Source organism: Amyelois transitella, chromosome 24 (assembly GCF_032362555.1).
Source record: "Amyelois transitella isolate CPQ chromosome 24, ilAmyTran1.1, whole genome shotgun sequence".
Taxonomy (NCBI): Eukaryota; Metazoa; Arthropoda; class Insecta; order Lepidoptera; family Pyralidae; genus Amyelois; species Amyelois transitella.
The window spans coordinates 2,003,255-2,020,175 of NC_083527.1; the positions used below are offsets into that span (position 1 = coordinate 2,003,255).

Genomic DNA, 16,921 nt, shown 5'->3' on the forward strand with positions numbered 1-16,921 from the left:
CATAAATTGGGTTTCAATATTATAGTCACTCAGAAAGATTTTCTGGGCCAAATAAGGATAAGTATAAATAACCAATAAAAATAACATTTTTACACCATTTAATAATTTAGTTTAGAAGTAGTGCCTTTGTACTGAATTTTAGTTTAAGTTGTATTCTTATTTTTTTTTCCTTGATATACATAAATATATTAATAAAAATAAATAAATAAATAAGTCGGTCAATCTGGCAGATTTGGTGATTTTACCTGAAACAAGAAAAATAAACAATTAAAAATGTCACTTAAAGTGCTAACCCTCCTCCTATTGAACATACATAAAATCACACGTCTTTTACCTAAAGAGTAGGCAGAGGCTACATCTGTACACTTGCCACTTCTGATACACGTCAAAAATAGAATGTGTCAAAAATTCTCAACTTTAAAAAAAATATTATTTTACCTTTGCCAGAACTAAACAAATAATTTCGTACTTAGTTGAGTAAAAAGTCGCAAAATTTTAAAACAACAAATTTATTAATAGAAATAAGGTGATATGTACAGCCACTGTTTGTTTGGAGATACAAACATAAGTACCTACCTACCAATTTTGCATGGTGTTTATTCTGTGACCTTATGTGAAACATGTTTTCCTGTAATATTATTTATAGTATTACGAATAAATTAATCAAGAAGCTATGACGTCACTTAACTCTGAAACTTTTCTTATAATAACAGATGTAACTTTATGAGTCAGGGTTGACACAAATAGTAAATTGATTAGTCGCCGCGCGTTTTTCGTAACATTTCTAAGAACCCATAAGGATATTTAATTCTCCTTTATGTTTTGATCGAAGTCTGTCATTAAATATTTAGGTCGCGTTTGGTGCCCATAAAAATTGAATAATGTACGATTAATATATTATATGTTCATTTGTAGTCTTATTATGTGTAAATAGATTTCCCGCGCAGGTTTTAAAAATTTTAGAAAATTTTAGAATTTTTTGTAGGCTATTAGGCTATTTGAATATAAACTAATCTTTTCTGCAACATAAATGGGTAGGCTTAGAAACTTGGGATTCTTTTTTTAGGCGATGGGCTAGATTTGAATCTCAATTCTATCCTTAAGCGAAACAGCTGATTGTGGCCTATTGGTCTTTTCGAGACTGTTGGCTCTGTCTACCTCACAAGGGATATAGACGTTTGAATTTCTCATTAACTTTGTGGCCATGTGAAGTCACCGTCTACAATACAAGGCAATTGGCACAATAAGAGCGATTGGTACAATCGTCAAGTAATCGATTTATCTGACCGAATTCATTGTCCAAACCGCAGCGCGGTCGAAATGATTGTTTATTACTCGACTGTAAAAGAGGGAGTAATGGGTTTACGATGTGTTACAATAGCTAAATATAATAAAATATAAATATATACGGGACAAATTACACTGATTGAGTTAGCCTCGAAGTAAGTTCGAGACTTGTGTTACGAGATACTAACTCAACGATACTATATTTTATAATAAAGACTTATATAGATAAACAACCAAGACCCAGACCCAATCAGAAAAAGTTCTTTTCTCATCACGCCCTGACCGGGATTCGAACCTGGGACCTCCGGTGTCACAGACAAGCGTACTACCGCTGCGCAGAGGCCGTTAGCTAGATAATAACTAGAATTATATAATTGTGGACATTGGAATCGGCAAGGTGCTCGGTTAAAATGCGTGATGCGCAGAAAGACACAGGTTCGAATCCCACCTCGGCCGTGACGACTCGATCGCAACTTTACATGGTGTGTTTTGAAAGATGCTTAAATGACATGTCAGTTTATTAGACCAACCTTTTTTCGGCTTCGCATTTCAAATCGATCTATTGCAAAAATAAATATTTAATTTATCTATCCTATCCAATAAATGTGATGTTTTTTTATTTTGTTTTTTTTTTCGCTCGATATGAATAATTATTCACGTAGGGAGTAGTCACGAGGGAGTCACGTAGGGGGCTCCCTACGCGAACACGACACGAACTTGGCCATTTTTCTAAAACTTCTCAGCTCCTCTTAAACAATACGATTTTATTTATGTATTTTAAACTTTATTGGTCAAAAAAATGTACAAAAGGCGGACTTAATGCCGTTTGGCATTCTCTACCAGTCAACCAGCTGACCAAACAGAAAACTTTAAGTCGGTGGTGCGATGAAGTGCACATGCATATACTGCAAAATATATACATTACAAACAAAATACACACAAGATACATAAAGTACATACAAAATTATAAATATAAATACTTACATAAAATATCAAATTAGGATGACCCATTATGGATCAGCCGAAGGAAGAACCCAACTAATATTTTAATGAGAAAGTAGTTTATTTGTTTGTATCTCTTCACGGGTTGTCATACATACATACATATAATCACGTCTATATCTCTTGCGGGGTAGACAGAGCCAACAGTCTCGCAAAGACTGATAGGCTACGTTCAGCTATTTGGCTTTAAGATATAATTGAGATTCAAATAGTGACAGGTTGCTAGCCCATCGCCTAAAATAAGAATCCCAAGTTTATAAGCCTACACCTCAGTCGCCTTTTACGACATCCATGGGAGCGAGATGGAGTGGTCCTATTCTTTTTCTATTGGTGCCGGGAACCACACGGCACGGATTGTCTGCTGAATTAATCTTGTATATCACGTAGATATATATGATTAAGAGTCTGGAGAAAGACATAGGAACCTGTCATCCCAGTTAAAACTATAGTTCCCGTGGAATGTAAAAACTCTTTTGTAGGTTTAATTCGATGCTTTTTGAGAGTGGTGCTAATTTCGTCGCTTTTTTCGTTAGATGGCGTTAAATTTAAATGCCGAAGCTCCGAGTAAAAGCCGGTCAACTATATATGCCAATGAATAAGGATTTATTTATGGTTACAATCCCGTCTATGTCGGCACATAAATATTCTAGATTTCCATGTTGGATGGCATTCTAGGTCAGGCTTATCAAAGACCATTTGTGGGCAGCAAGGAAACCGCTGATTGACATGTCAGTAATATCTTCATTACTACATATTGATCAAGGTTTCTACTTATTGAAAAACTAGAATTATCCAACGACTTCGCCCGGGATAAACTAAAAATCCCTTAAAATCGTCTTACATATCAATATAAAATCAGGAGCTCCTTCCCGGAGGGGTAGGCAGAAACTGATGTGTAGGGTAACTTTGGTCCTAAAACCCTTAACACTCTTTTCCAACCACCACTTTTTTCCATTAATCTAAATAAAACATGCTATCCTTCTTCAATTCAAAAACCGATGTTTATGTTTTAGGTACTCAAATTCACCTACATTCCTTTCATATTCAAAGTTTCAAACATATAGTTTACAAGCTTCTGTAACACCTCGGCTGATGACGCCAGTATAACCTGATCGTCGGCATAGAGAAGCCATCTGACGAGTAACACATTCATTCGTAACCCATTATCAGACTCATTTTCAAACAACTATCCATAAATAGGTTGAACAGCCACGGTGACGCCACACACCTCTAACATCTTTATCAATTTTGAATTCGCGATTTTATGATTAATTTAAATTTTTAACGCAAATTATATGAAACTCAAATATTATATACAAGCTGTTGCCCGCGACTTTTTCCGCCGTTATTCCAATATCTTAGCTGTATTGCTGGAAGGTTGCATGAAAATCCGTTCAGTAGTTTTTGCGTCGAGAATAACAAACACACACACATCCTAACAAACGCATTTATAATAATAATAATAGTAGAAAAGAAAGGACTACCGATATATTTGCCTATTCCTCGTCGCAAAATCTCCTAATACGGCCAGCACTGAGCCTATGACTAACCTTATTAGGTTAAACCTACACTATGACAACTGTATGTTAATCATGTCCTACTCACCACATAAATCTGAACTTGCGCCATGTTGATTACTAGGCAATTAGCAAGCGTGGGTGTTGGTAAGCACTTTAAGGCGTGGTGTGGACTGTGATGGGTTAACTTTAAACCTAAACTTACTCAAATGTCACATCCTGCAAAAGTGAATAAATCAAAAAGCTTATAAACTTGTGATTCACTTTGAGGCGATGGGCTAGCAATATGTTCTTATCGCAAACTAACATCGAGTCTTTGAAGCTGTTGTCTCTGTCTGCCGCGTTAGGAATAAAGATGTAATTTATGTAGATTTGTGCATGTTGATACCCGTGGCGTGTTTAAAAGAAAAAATATATAAAGCCAAATTTCGATATCGAATTCTACCATTAAGCTAAACAGCTGAACGTGACAAGTCTTTTCAAGACTGTTGGCTCTGTCTACCACGCAAGAGATATGACGTGACTATATGTATGTTCGGTAAACAGTGCTGATTGGTTAATACTATAGTATATGAACTATCGCTAACCATCCGGCTACTGGATCTATGTGAGGGGTTAGTGCGAGTTTTACTCGATCAAAGGCGTCAAGCAAATAATCACGAATTTGTATGGAATTGCATTAGTTCCATCGCGTCACCACTAGGTGGCGCTCATCACATAGAAATTAGCTTTTACTTGCTCGAAGCGCTTGATCGAGTAAAATTAGCACTAACCCCTCTGTAAGGGATAAGAGGTGACGTCTATCGTTAATGCAATGTTTAAGTAGTAAAGTAACAGTTAATGTTCCCAATAAATGTAAAAAAAAACAATTCGGGGCCGCCCGCAGGTGACGCATGCAGAATGTACCTTAACCTCAATAATTGTTACATAACCCACCACCAAGTACGGAATATCATTGACCATAAAAAAAAATTATCCATATTCCAAATCTGAATGAAACTGGCCGCGCGGAAAGTATTGCGAAAAAAAAAATTATGGAATGGTAAGTGCCGTGTGGTTTCCGGCACTTTAAAAAGAACAACTCTAAACCTTTCCATGAATGTCGTATAAAGAGGCTAAGCTTAAATAAGCTTACGAACTGGGGATTGATTCCTTTTGTAAGCGATGGGCTAGCAACCTGTCACTATTTGAATCATAAGCCCATACAGCTGAGCGTTTCAGTCCTTCCGAGACAGTTGCCTTTGTCTACCCCGCAAGGGAGTAGAGTAACTGTGTGTATTTGTATGGAGTGGTATTATTTATGGAGTGCCACTGTGGGAACTTTCCAGAAACAAAAGCAACCAGTTACTCTTAAATATATGGTCTGTCTCTGTGCCAGACTTCATCAAAGTCGGTCCAACAGTTTAGGAATTTATTCGTTACAAACAAAAATACAAATCTATTCTCTCATCGTACAGATACGTTGAAAAATTCAATAGCTTTAACACATATTAAAAAAAAAACTAAAATAATAACATAAAATCTCAGAAACTGCAATCTAAACCAGGGATTTTATCACATAAATGGATTTGATAGAGATTTTTTATCTTCATTTTTAGAGTTCCTTACCGTCTGGTTACTAAGCATTCCAGCAAAATTAAGTATTAGCAGTACAGATATACCAGTTTGGAGTAAATCCTTGTTATTACTGCCCAAGAACCAATTACGACAACCTACAGTTGTCATTCAGTCACCCACTGTATTTACATACCGGACTTAATACCGTCTGCGCTTTCGCCACTTCCTTGATTAGTGGGTGACAGAGCTATCAACCTTGCAGACCCTAGTGTCAAGTGTCTTTTCAAGACCGTTGGCTCTGTCTTCCCTGCAAAGTATATAGACGTGACTATATCCGTATGTATACATATTAACATTTTATTACCAAGTTAACTACACGGCGCTGTTTACAATTATAATGTTTGCAGAATATGCAAATTCAAGTAATGCTGGTGACTAATTGTTTGCTTATATGTTCACCTCTCTCTCCTCAATGTCATATAGATATGTAATTAAAACCAAATAATTATTCTTCTGGTAGAACTATGAGCTGAACTAATAAAAAATACCATCTTGTGGCAAAAGCCCTTCTTCAACTGTCGTTCAATCTTCCTCAGAACCGTTGGCACTATCTACCCCGCAGGAAGTGTTAACATGATTATATGTATGTAAATTTCCACAAGAAAGTAAATGCAAAATTGAGAAATGTGTTAAACAAGTACTTGTGGAGTCACCGTGGCTGTTCAACCTATTTATGGATAGTTGTTTGATAGATTGAAAGAGTCTAAAATTGGTTAAAGATTGAATGAGTTACTTATGTTTAACTGTTCCATATAGAAACATCCTACCAATAACAATTCTATACGTGCATTGTATGTTTGTTACGAATAAACTAAATAATTACTGGACTGATTTTCACGAAATTTGGAACAGAAAAAAAGGCCTTCATGAATAAACATTAGCTTTTTCTGGCATTTCTCACGACGGAAGCAGAGCTCCGCGCAATAGCTAGTCCGTTATAAACTTGATTTAAGCTTTCTACATTTAGTGGCAGATTTCTCAGTGAAATAACCTACCAACACTAGTGTCAACTTTTTCAAAATACTATTATTTTATATCAACCACTGACATCATATTGATCGAAGCCACACGGGACTATGTCATCACGACCTATTTTAAACAGTATGTAGGATTTTATAACCATAAATACTAAATCACTTGAGCGGTCGCCATTGCCAAAATCGAATATTGTTTACGATAACAGTTGACAATCAACTCGATGTCGTAACGCCACCTACGTTTAAGCAAACCCACACAATATAAGTATATCAGCATGTATGTAATATTTTCCTCAGTGGTAGGTGACATTAGGAATCTCAAAGGAGAGCCCATGCCGTTTCGTATGCCTTAATAAGTTTTTGTCGGCAAAATAAAAAAAAATACAAATGTATTTAATATTATATTGTATATCAAACAATATAATATACAAATTATAGTATTTAAATTAATTTATAAATTTTAAAACCTTAAATCTTTCCTCAATTTCAACAAAAACTCACATCTCTAGCCGTATGGTTAGGCAGAGACTATACGAGTATATTTTCACTTGTCACTATCCGTGTATACCTACTTCTTTTGCTTCATCCACATTCATAACTCTCGTCATGCAAGCTCATCGGTTTCGGGTACTCTTGACCTGACCTTTCGCCAGAACGCCCCCGATTTGATCAAGATACTCCTCTTGTATATTTGCTTAGAAATATATTTATGTACGTTTATTTTTTATTTTATAGTTTATGTAAGTTTTTATCTTAATTATTATGTACACAAGCCAATGCCTTTCTTTACACTTTCCTGTCGTGGGCTTGCTGGAAGAAATTTCGCTAGAAATGAGTAGTGCCCTTGTACTGAATTTACATACATACATATGGTCACGACTATATCCCTTGTGGGGTAGACAGAGCCAACAGTCTTGAAAAGACTGATCGGCTACGTTCAGCTATTTGGCTTAATGATAGAATTGAGATCCAAATAGTGACAGGTTGCCATCGCCTAAAAAAAAGAATCCCAAGTTTGTAAGCCTATCCCTATGTACTGAATTTCTCTTTATTTTAAGTTTTATTCTTATTTTCCTTGATGTACATAAATATGTAAATAAATATAATTTTACGTGCAATGAAGGGTATTATATCTATCTATCTTAGTAAACCAAGTATATATTCCAGGCAAGGTAAATTAATAGATTCCTTTTGGGTTCATTCACATCTGACTATTTTACACATGCACCTGTTTTCTACCATTTTATGCACTAGCTTACCTTTTATACCTAAACTGGACTTTAACACATAAAGAATAAGTACTATAATGCTTCGTGTTTATGCCATTCTAAAACCCATTAAACTAAACCTTAAAATTACAATTATACACCATATTGGGAGTACAAATAAGAGCCAAAATTGTTTGAAGCTAGGATTTCCACGTAAGGATTTAACGAGCTAGGAAGTAAGGGTTTTCTGGAATAGTCCTGGCTAAAATACTGTTTCCTGTTTAAGTACTCAAAACAATCGCTTCTTAAGGTAGCTGAGCGCATAATTTTAACAAATGAGAGTTCCTGAAATAATTTTACATACATAAAATACTTATAATTTTACATACATAGCTTCCATGAACTGGTAGCGAAAAAAAAAACATAATGTATGCCCCACACTTCTCTTCCCGCGCAAATTGTTAAAGGCAATCAAGGGTAATAAACTTGTGATTCTTTTTTGAGCTATGGACTAGCAACTTATCTGTATTTGAATCTCAATTCCACAATTAAGCCATACAGTTCAACGTGGCCTTTAAGTCTTATCAAGAGACTGTTAGCTCTGTCTACCCCGCATACCGCAAGGAATATAGACGTGATTATATGTATGTATGTTGAGTTCAACACATACAGTTGTACCATACGGACAAACATACATACATATGGTCACGTCTATATCCCTTGCGGGGCAGACAGAGCCAACAGTCTTAACTTACAAAAAACTGTCTTCTTCTTCCTCTAGGCTATAGTCCCGGTTGCATCCTCACCAATCTGGAGAGGAGCCCGGGGTAAGCCTTAGACTATAGTTCCTGGATTGGGTTAGTCAATTTTTTACACGAAGCGACCCCACCCCATCAGACCTTCGCTTTGCAGGGGATACATACATATGGTCACGTCTATGTCCCTTGCGGTGTAGGCAGAGCCAACAGTCTTAAAAAGACTGAAAGGCCACGTTCAGCTATTTGGCTTAATGATAGAATTGAGATTCAAATAGTGACAGGTTGCTAGCCCATCGCCTAAAAAAGAACCCCAAGTTTGTAAGCCTATCCCTTAGTCGCCTTTTACGACTTCCATGGAAAAGAGATGGAGTGGTCCTATTCTTTTTTGTATTGGTGCCGGGAACCACACGGCACCTTGCATTGCAGGGGAACTTTACCCGTATAGCATCACGGTGACACATCCAGTTGCCTGAATGCGAAGGTTTCCTCGCGAGAACTGAACTGAAATTCTTTAATTAGAAATGAAAGTAATTGACAGGTCTCTTTCGATTAACTGATTGTAATCTATCTATGTTGCCGCTGAGCGTTTGTCTGCCCGTCTGTGATGGCCTAATTGAAGTTTTACACGTGCCTTGTAGGTATAATACCCTTTTTTTTTCAACTGGTTAAAAGAATACATATAAAAAGATAATTCGTGGGTACAGTAGGCTATTTTACACATCACGTGAACAAACCAACCAACACATAATCTCAAAATTGTCTTGCTAGTTCTATTCTTTATTCTTTATATTATAATTATTTCTTGAGTTATGAATGTGGATGAAGCGAAGGAAGTATGCAGAGATCGTGGCAAGTGGAAAGAGGTAGTGTCTGCCTACCCCTCCGGGAAGGAGGCGTGATTTTATGTATGTATGTATGTTTTTCAACTGGTCCATATTGAGTCTCATAAATATTTTTAGCATAAATATCGTTTCGCATAAAGTTCATATGCAAAATGATAATTATCTAAGAAGAACTTGCAAGTGATAAGTACTTGCCATGTGTGCTGTGAAAATATATTTGGAAAAATTCCACATATTTTTTTAACCTTACTAAAAAAACTATTACTGTGAATCAAATATTTTGAATTTGATCAAGAAACAAAATCACATTGACGTGACATGAAAACGGTGCTGAATTTCGTAATTTCAAAAAAAAAAATTATTTTTCGGGGATATCCTGGCAAAAGGTCAGGTCAATTACCCGAAACCGAGCTTGCATGAAGAGCCTTGTGTAGGTAGACGTATCGAACGAAGGTATTCTGAGATCGTGGCAAGTGGAAATATGTAGTCTCTGTCTACCCCGCCGCGCAAGAAGCGTGAATTCATGTTTTTATGTAATTTTTTTTCTCGTATCACTGACTCGATTCTATTAATAAATGTGTTCTGTAACACACCCACGAGATATTTACTCATATTTTTTTATTGGCAAAACTTTATATGGAGCGACGTATGGGATTAGCAAAAAATGTGTGAATGGATTTAACGGTGTTAATGGGGCGCGTACCATGCTGCGTTTTTTTTACCAGTTCGGTATTCTAAAGATAGTTGTATGTACGAGTATGTAATACACTGCCTTAAGTAAAATCTAGAAATAATTTGTATAACTTTGTTCATTACGCTTTATACATGCATATTTATCATTATTTGGATTTAAGGGACAGAGCCAATAGACTCGAAAAAGGAGGGAGTCAAGGATAAATGGTGAAATTGAGATTCAGATGACAGGTTGCTGGTCCATCACCTACAAGAGGAATCCCAAGTTTATAGCATAAACCTAAGCATTTACCTCGTAAGATATAGAGTAGTTCTATTATAAATTACCTGCGCTGGTTAAAATATTTACATTTTAGACCTATAATTTGTAAATTGACGTCTAGTAAAAGGCTGCAGTGAAGTTTGTTTCGGTAGTAATTACAATTATATATAAGTACCTATGTCAACTTTTATTCTATTTTGAAAATAAACTGTAGCGGGAGCGATGATTCGGCTCGACCGCCACCAAAGGGAAGATCTTCCGCCAAGCTAGGTAATATGCCTGGGGAACCGCGACTTCGACGATGTTGAATCGGAGGTTGTATTTATGCCCCAATCTGTGAAATCTTTGCTATCGCGATTTAGATTCTTCGCTGCTATTGGCTGAGCGTGTCAATTTCTTCGCTCAAGTAAATTTTTTCAGATCGTCGTTCAAGGCGTGTCTAATCTCAACATCGTCTTAGTCAAATCATAATCCCTTTTTTACTAATCTGTTCTTCAGTTTTATACGTCTAAAAATTCAAGTCAGAGAGTATGTCTGTCCATGGAGGCTGAACGGCCGCAACGCCTTAAAACAGGCGTGATAATACCACGTATCAAATCAATATATCAGCCAAAGGCTGGCCTTTTATGAAATGACCATAACGTCATATAATGACATCATATTAGTTTGTTTGGTAACTCGCCTCCGCCACCCACGGAACGATGTAAGGGCTATGATTTTTGACATTGGAAAAATATTATTGGGAATTGCTTGTTCGACACCATTAATGTTTAATGTATTGGGCTAGCAACATATCACTATTTCAATCTCAATTCTATCATTAAGCCAAACAGCTGAACGTGGCCTCTCAGTCTTTTTAAAACTGTTGGCTCTGTCTACCCCACAAGGGATATGGACGTGATTATATGAATGTATGTATGTATGTATGTATACAAAAGAATACAGGTTTTTCGCAGAACTTTAATTTTTACCGAGATGAGATGTATGTATGTATCTTATGTTCTTGTCGAGACTCTTATACATATCCATGCAATATTTCAAAAGATTTTTTCAGGAGATAACGCATACAGAGACGCCAAACGAACAAATAAACTTACTTTCGCATTTTTTATATACTAAGTGGGGATTTTTTCATTTAAGTCGATCGAGGCAAGGGATTATAAACTTTTTGTAAGCGATGGGCTAGCAACCTGTCACTATTTGAATCTCAATTTAATCATTTGGCCACACAGCTGAACGTGCTCTTAATTTCTTTTTAAGACTTGCCTCTGTCTAACCCGTAAGGGATAAAGACGTGGTCATATGTACATATATATGCTACAACAGGAAATAGAATTCGCATGTAAAGGAATCATTAACCAATTTTATTAGTGCCAGAACCAATTCGTCCAAGTCAGAGCGTGCTCATCCGCCATTTTGACCAGAGGTCATTGACTCGGTCACCCATTTTGGAAATTGAATAATTTTGACACAATCCTTTATTGACGTAATTAATGTCACGCCAAAAATATATTCAAAATTAATCGATATGGACATAACAAGGGGAGATTTTATTTGCTTTTCCAAATTTAAGTTTTTTAACACATGTTCTTATTAGGTTTTAAAAATCTCCTGAGGATTAAACTAAACATATTTATTTTAAAAAAATCTTTTAGGCGATGGGCCAGTCACTATTTGAATCTCAATTCTATCATTAAAACCAAACAGCTGAACGTGGCCTTTCAGTTTTGCCGGGAACCACACGGCATGATCTGTATGACCTTATAATATTAAAAGTATTTACTCAAGAATGCTACTACTCACAAAACACAATATGGTACTTAAGTAAATAATTACATAATATTTGAGCAATGACACCATGCTTATGCTGTCCATAACTATTTGTATACTATAATAATTGGTTATACAAATATTTTGGTGCGGATCCTGTTTTAACTATTACGGAATAAATCATTTATAGATCATCATGATCATAATAAAACTCCGTCATCTTATATGTATTTTTTTGCAGATAACAAATTTTTCACAATTTTCCGTCTTCTCAATCACTTCATCTTCTTCTTTCTTCTTCTTTCTTCTGGTTGCATCTTCGCCACTGTGGAGAGGAGACCGGGGTATGTCTTTCCCGTGGATCCTGGACTGGATGAGTCAGGTTATTACACGAACAGACTCCTATTTGACCTTCGCCACCCTTCAGGGAAACCTAACCATTTGCGTCATCACATAACAAAAACTTCAGCAACCTGGCATGAAGATGCATCAAATAGCACACAAACCAGGAAGCTAAAGAAAATTCTTTTTACACAAGTGACAAAAAACTTAAAGTGAAAACAAATAAAATAAAATAAAGAAACCCGTATTGGAATCACAACATATTATAAAGTCCTCCTTTTCTGTAAATTGTGGATGGAATATGTTCCTGTTTCAAACGTTGGAAAGGGTTTCCTGAGAAAGATTTATATCTATAAATACAACCCGTGCGAAACCAAAAAAAGTTTGGTCTAAAAACTGACATAAGTCATTTTAGCATCTTTCAAACCACACCATGTCAAGTTACGACCGAGCCATCACGGTGTTTTCACCAGATGGGCAGTTACTCCAAGTCCAGTACGCCCAAGAAGCCGCCAGGCGGGGGTCAGCAGCTGTCGGCATCCGAGGGGCAGATTCCATTGTTATAGCAGTGGAGAAGAAGTCAGTGGCTCAGTTGCAGGACGCGAGGTCAGAGAAGAAGATAGTGGCGCTGGATAACCATGTTATGATGGCGTTTGCTGGCTGGAGGGCTGATGCTAGGGTTCTCGTATCGAGGTAAACTACATACATAAAATCACGCCTCTTTCCCGGAGAGGTAGGCAAAGACTACCTCTTTCCACTTGCCACGATCTCTGTATACTTCCTTCGCTTCATCCACATTCATAACTCTCTTCATGCAAGCTCGGCGGTTTCGGGTACTTTTGACCTGACCCTTTACCAGGACGTCCTTAATTTGATCAAGAGGTAAACTTCCTTTCATTTAAACGTTGATTTTTTGGTTTAGGAGGTTGCTTCTCTTAACGAAATCTCTTATTGTATCGGTACCAAAAAGATAGGTTCAGTGCAAATGTCAATTAAGGTATCGGCTTCGTATGGAGAGCGACGTTGCCGTGACGTTGGATAGTTCACTTCTTCGAAACATACCATACAGGAAGGCTGGTACCTTGAATCATGCTAAGAGCAGCAGTACCTCTTTTTCATAAATACTCGTTTTGAAAACGACCAAACGCCCGTTACCACTTAAACATCCTGTTAAAACTGTATCCTAGTCAACCCATAACAAAGTGATGTCACATAACAACACAATACATTATTACGACCATGGAATCAAAGTTGATTAAAAAACCCTCAGACTGGGATAAAACCATTTATCTTCCAGATCTCAAATCGAATGTCAATCGTACCGCCTCACGGTGGAAGACCCAGTCACCATAGAGTACATCACCAAATACATAGCTGAGATGAAGCAACAGTACACTCAGAGCAATGGAAGACGACCATTTGGCATCTCCTGCCTGGTTGGAGGGTACGATTATGATGGCCAGCCACATCTGTTCCAGACTGAGCCCTCTGGTATCTATTTTGAATGGAAGGTATTAAACATTGAGTGCCTAGTCATCATATGAGTTTGCGTATCACACTTTACGTTCTTAAGTACACTAGATAGGTCTTGCTAACGCTCAGACTGATTGAGGTCTTACGCAGTCAAATTACTACTGTAAATAAATAATTTAGGACTCATATCAGAGCCGAAGGAAATCCGCTGTCGGACGTACGTCTTACCCATGTCAGCAACACTGAGTTTAGTCTGGCAACATCACATGTATTGGTTATTCAAACCTTTGATTCCTTTGGCTCTTCTGCTATCATTTCAAGGCCTTAAAGCCATTAATTCGGCCAATTACGGCTTAATTCAGCCAAGATCCAAACTGGTAACCACTTGTAAAGTATAACATATTATGGAGTTCTTCTTTATGGCAGCAACCTGTCAAATCTGTATCTCAATTTCATCATTAAACCATCTAGCTGTGGTCTTTGAGTTTCTCCGAGAATATTGGCTTTGTCTACCCCACAAAGGTGATAATATACTATACTGACCCACACACTCTAACATCTTAACTTGCTAAACTATTCCAGGCGAGTGCAATCGGTCGATGTGACAAGTCAGTGAGAGAGTTTTTGGAACAGACTTATACTCCAGAGCTGGTGTCTACGGAGAAGAAGGCAGTCAAGCTGGCCATCAGAGCGCTGCTGGAGGTTATACAATCGGGGCAGAAGAATTTAGAGGTACTTAGGCTCTTTACACGTGTTTTGTATATTTCATTGTTTCAAATCTTGACCTTTGGGTTAAGAATAATAAATAATAAAAAAATTTGAATTTTGACGAAGTCGCTAGCAAAAAGTTAGTGTGTGATAAGTCCGCCATTGCAAGTGATTTATTACTTTTATAACTATGCATTATTTCTTGTAACTGTGTTAATTTCTGTGCAATAAAGATATTACAAACAAACAAACAAAGAGCTATGCATAAGCATAGCCGTGTTGTCAGGTAGTTACGGTTTGATGAACTTAGTGCAATTACCGGGGCAAATATTTGACCTTCCATACTAAACCGCCACCCTGACTCATATTATGTTTGCTGTTAAAACAGTTTTATTTTTAACAAATACAGACATTCTTCAGTCGAAGTTTAAAATTGGGATATTACGTCTGTTTTCTGCAGACTACACGTCTTCAAACAACATTATAAAGGCAAATATTATTAATGTATATACATAATATAATCACGTCCCATATCCCTTACAGGGTAGACAGAGCTAACAGTCTTTAAAAGACTTGATAGGCCACTTTAGACAATATTTAAAGAAGAATAAAACTCGAGACTTGAACAGATTTTGATGAAATAAACACAAACAAAAACAAAGCGGTTTATCCGGAAAGCCTAACAGCTTATACATTTATAATTTAATTGTATATTAACATTCCATTTAATACGAATATTGTAATAACATTCATTAAAGCTACAGCCCGAAAAAGCCTGAACTTCTCCGAAAAGTTGTCACTACGCCGTTTTTAATTTGTTTTTTTTTTTTTTATATATAAAAAAGGTGGCAGTCATGAAGAACGGAAAGCCCATGACTCTATTGGATGAAGACGAAGTAGCTGCTATTTCTGCTGAAATTGTCGAGGAGAAAAAGAAGGCAGAAGCTGATAAGAAATTATAAAACGGTGACCTTTTTAAAATGTTTGTCTATAGTATACCTAGTTTTTAAATTAAATTTATATCCCTACATTTTAATCAAATGTAATGCATGTTATACCTGTATTGTATTGTACGTAATAATTAAATTATGTTCTGATAAGAATTTAGTTTTTGTTATTTTTGTCTTAAGACAATATTTTTAACTTTTCTTTCATACACTACACTCTCTCTCATATTGGCGTGTTCCCAGTTGCATCCTCCGCCGCTATGCTTCGGGGCCTGAGGTCCGCTTTTCATACACTAAACTGAATCAACAAACTGCTCAGTATTAAACGAATACTTGCCGCTATGTGAGTTTATCAAAAATTCTTTACAAGACTGCCCAATTTAAAGTTACCTGAAAAGAAAATAGAAACATAATTTTAATACCAGTAGCGCCATCTTTATTAATCGATATGAACTTCACGCTTGATGTAACTGCGATGCTTTACCCAGCGAGTAGTTAATTTCCATCTGAATGTTTTCTAAGTTCGCCGCTAGAGAGCAGTACCAGCCCAAACTAGGTTCATTAATGCAATTATTTTTTGAATATTTTTTTGTTATTTAATCTTGTATTTTGTAATTGTATAAATGATGTTTGAGATATCTAATTTAGTTATTTAGAATCATGTAGTGAAAGACCTCTTTTTAAATTCTTTTACAATTAACAAAACTTATGTTTCATATATAGGTAAAATTTAATAAAATCAAATTTTTACGTAACATATTATGGATAATTCATTTTCTCTTATTTACGAGGCATGTTGCTGAAAAACTCCTAAAACTAATACATAATTTGAAGACATATCTGATGGCGGGATAGTAAACCATTTTGCCATAAATTGTTGGCATTAAATTAGGTTATAAAATAGTAAATAAAAAACAAAGGGAATGGTTAATAATCTTGGTTAATTTGACTAGTTCTTCTTGTAGGCCGTGGGCTATGTGAATATAAAATCTTTATTTATTTTTTTTATTACAGGTATTTAATTTTTTCTTTATTTATGTATTATATAGTATGTGTGTGTGTGTGTGTGTGTGTGTGACGCCGTGTGGTTCCCGGCACCATTACAAAAGAATAGGACCACTCCATCTCTTTCCCACGGATGTCGTAAGAGCCGACTAAGGGATAGACTTGGGATTCCTCTTTAATGTAAATCCCTGCCAATCTAAGGTCTGCCGCGCCGATGGATGCATGGCTAGGGGCGAGCCTAGTCTCGAGCGTGCCACTTCCGCCATGGGGTTGGGCGACCCCCAGGTAATGGCTAGCCTTACCCTGGCATGCGGGGCTCTGCTGGGGCGGACAAAATTTTTCCCTAGCGTCTCGTGGGAATCGCATTATGAACCTTAAAAAGAATATAAATGGCGGCGATGGTGTCCGCACCCCATCACGTCTCGTTCCCGGCGGGAGCGGTATGCGGTCTGCTGAAAGCCGCTTTGCGACGATGAATGTAAGAGGAGGAATGAAGGATAAGATTGAGGAAGT

General features: G+C 36.7%; 2 protein-coding genes across 3 annotated transcripts in view; one reads left to right on the forward strand and one right to left on the reverse strand.

The window, feature by feature from the left end:
- LOC106135826 (dystonin) overlaps positions 1 to 16,921 on the reverse strand; it is a 261,721-nt gene that overhangs the window by 208,708 nt on the left and 36,092 nt on the right. The gene's annotated exons all lie outside the window — the stretch shown is intronic.
- LOC106135823 (proteasome subunit alpha type-7-1) lies at positions 12,709 to 15,452 on the forward strand. Its single transcript, XM_013336209.2, has 4 exons — positions 12,709 to 12,968; positions 13,573 to 13,786; positions 14,331 to 14,480; positions 15,302 to 15,452. The coding sequence occupies exons 1-4, from the start codon at positions 12,709 to 12,711 to the stop codon at positions 15,416 to 15,418; spliced, it is 741 nt and encodes a 246-aa protein (XP_013191663.1). The 3' UTR covers positions 15,419 to 15,452.

Excerpts from the sequence above, each read along its gene's own strand:
- LOC106135823 (XM_013336209.2), top strand. The coding sequence starts at position 12,709 with ATGTCAAGTTACGACCGAGCCATCACGGTGTTTTCACCAGATGGGCAG. Across the intron at positions 13,787-14,330 it reads GTATCTATTTTGAATGGAAG|GCGAGTGCAATCGGTCGATG; the intron begins GTATTAAACATT and ends AAACTATTCCAG. Across the intron at positions 14,481-15,301 it reads CGGGGCAGAAGAATTTAGAG|GTGGCAGTCATGAAGAACGG; the intron begins GTACTTAGGCTC and ends TATATAAAAAAG.